The 1408-nt window shown below is 41.8% G+C and overlaps 1 protein-coding gene across 1 annotated transcript in view; it reads left to right on the top strand.

The window, feature by feature from the left end:
- The window catches only part of LOC101625896, an 11253-nt gene that overhangs the window by 7464 nt on the left and 2381 nt on the right, over positions 1-1408 (top strand). Inside the window, exon 3 of the mRNA XM_012733995.1 lies at positions 182-335. Coding sequence (XP_012589449.1) covers positions 182-335 — 154 coding nt within the window. The remainder of the gene's footprint in view (positions 1-181; positions 336-1408) is intronic.

Raw genomic sequence — 1408 nt, 5'->3', positions numbered from 1 at the left:
TGGGCAGCTACCAGCAGGGCATCTTGCAACAGTAGTAGCAGTTGAGATAACAACTTCTGTGGATTCACATGTACGAAGTTGTGCCCATACACATAGCACATCGTGGGGTTGGATTATAGACAGCACTGTGCCATGTAGAGGTTTAGCGAGCTTATCTTGGGCTGATATAATAAATTAACAGAAACGATCAGCCATGGACTCTGACGAGGGAGGAGACCACGTGGGCCGTGGGATTAAGTGTGACACCAGCGCCACTCGGGCACATGTGGTCTGCCAGGTGCTCCCCACTTGTGCAGCAAGCAAAAGCCCTGAGACCCGGACCTTCTCAGAGGATAGTAATAGAACAGTCAGATTCAAAAGAAGACCTGTTTTTCCTGTTATCTTCATAAATACACAAAGCTGAAACATTGTGAATTCAGGAGTACTGGCCTTTTATTGCTTGACTTTTGAAGCCGTTTGTTATTTTAAAACTTCAATGAAACCTGTAACTCTGTAGGAAGAAGAAAGATGACACAAGCTATGGAACCTCTATCGACTGACATATTCCAGATGGAGATGGAAATGCTCTGAAAAAATCAGAGTTTCCAAGCCAAGTTATGTTATGACCTCCCTTTTTTGTATAACCGTAATACCAAAATATTCTGAGCAATTTTCAGTTTACAACTGGACTGCCTCAGCCTCAGAAGGCACTACCTGGCCCTGACAAGCAAATACTGCACCAGGGAGAGAAATTCCTCTTGAAGTTAAAAGTCATTAAGCAACTGGATCATTAATAAAAACAAATGGCTGTTACTACAAAGTCTCTCTCACGGCCAGACTGAGGAAAACCCAAATCTTATCACTCTATCTCACATAGCCTTCTATTCAGTTTCTAAATAACCACTCAAACTTCCTACTATCTAGTCTTTAGATATGGAAATTCACCCAAGTTGTTTTATTCAGAGCTAATCAGGTTTTCTACCATTCAGACTTCAAGAAAAAATTCACTTAAACTTTCTAACAAGTTCTTCAAAGAACCTTCCCCTAATTTGATTTACAAGAAATTTCCTCTTCCTTCCTTCACTTTACCCCACAGGATGTCTCTAGGAGAATGAAAGCCATTAAGTAATAGTTAATGTTTAAGGGACTTTATTTTGGTTAATCTTCACTGTGGTAAATATAGTAATATTAGTCTTAAATTTCGTGAATCCATGTACCTGTTTTAACCTTGATAGATTGACTTTAAAAGTGTTATAAGCTCTGAGCCCTCCCTGGTGGCTCAGTTCGTTAAAGCACAGTACTGAGAAGCTAAAGCCACTTCCGCATGAGTTTGATCCCAGCCTGCCCCAGAGGTGACCACATGGCGTGGCAGACCTCTCCTGACCTGTGCTCTGCTCTCCTCAGCAGTGTACTTCGTCCATCTGCCTGT

This window comes from Condylura cristata, unplaced genomic scaffold, assembly GCF_000260355.1.
Source record: "Condylura cristata isolate star-nosed mole 26May11 unplaced genomic scaffold, ConCri1.0 scaffold00045, whole genome shotgun sequence".
In the NCBI taxonomy this organism is placed as follows: Eukaryota; Metazoa; Chordata; class Mammalia; order Eulipotyphla; family Talpidae; genus Condylura; species Condylura cristata.
This window is presented reverse-complemented; position numbering and strand designations above follow the sequence as displayed.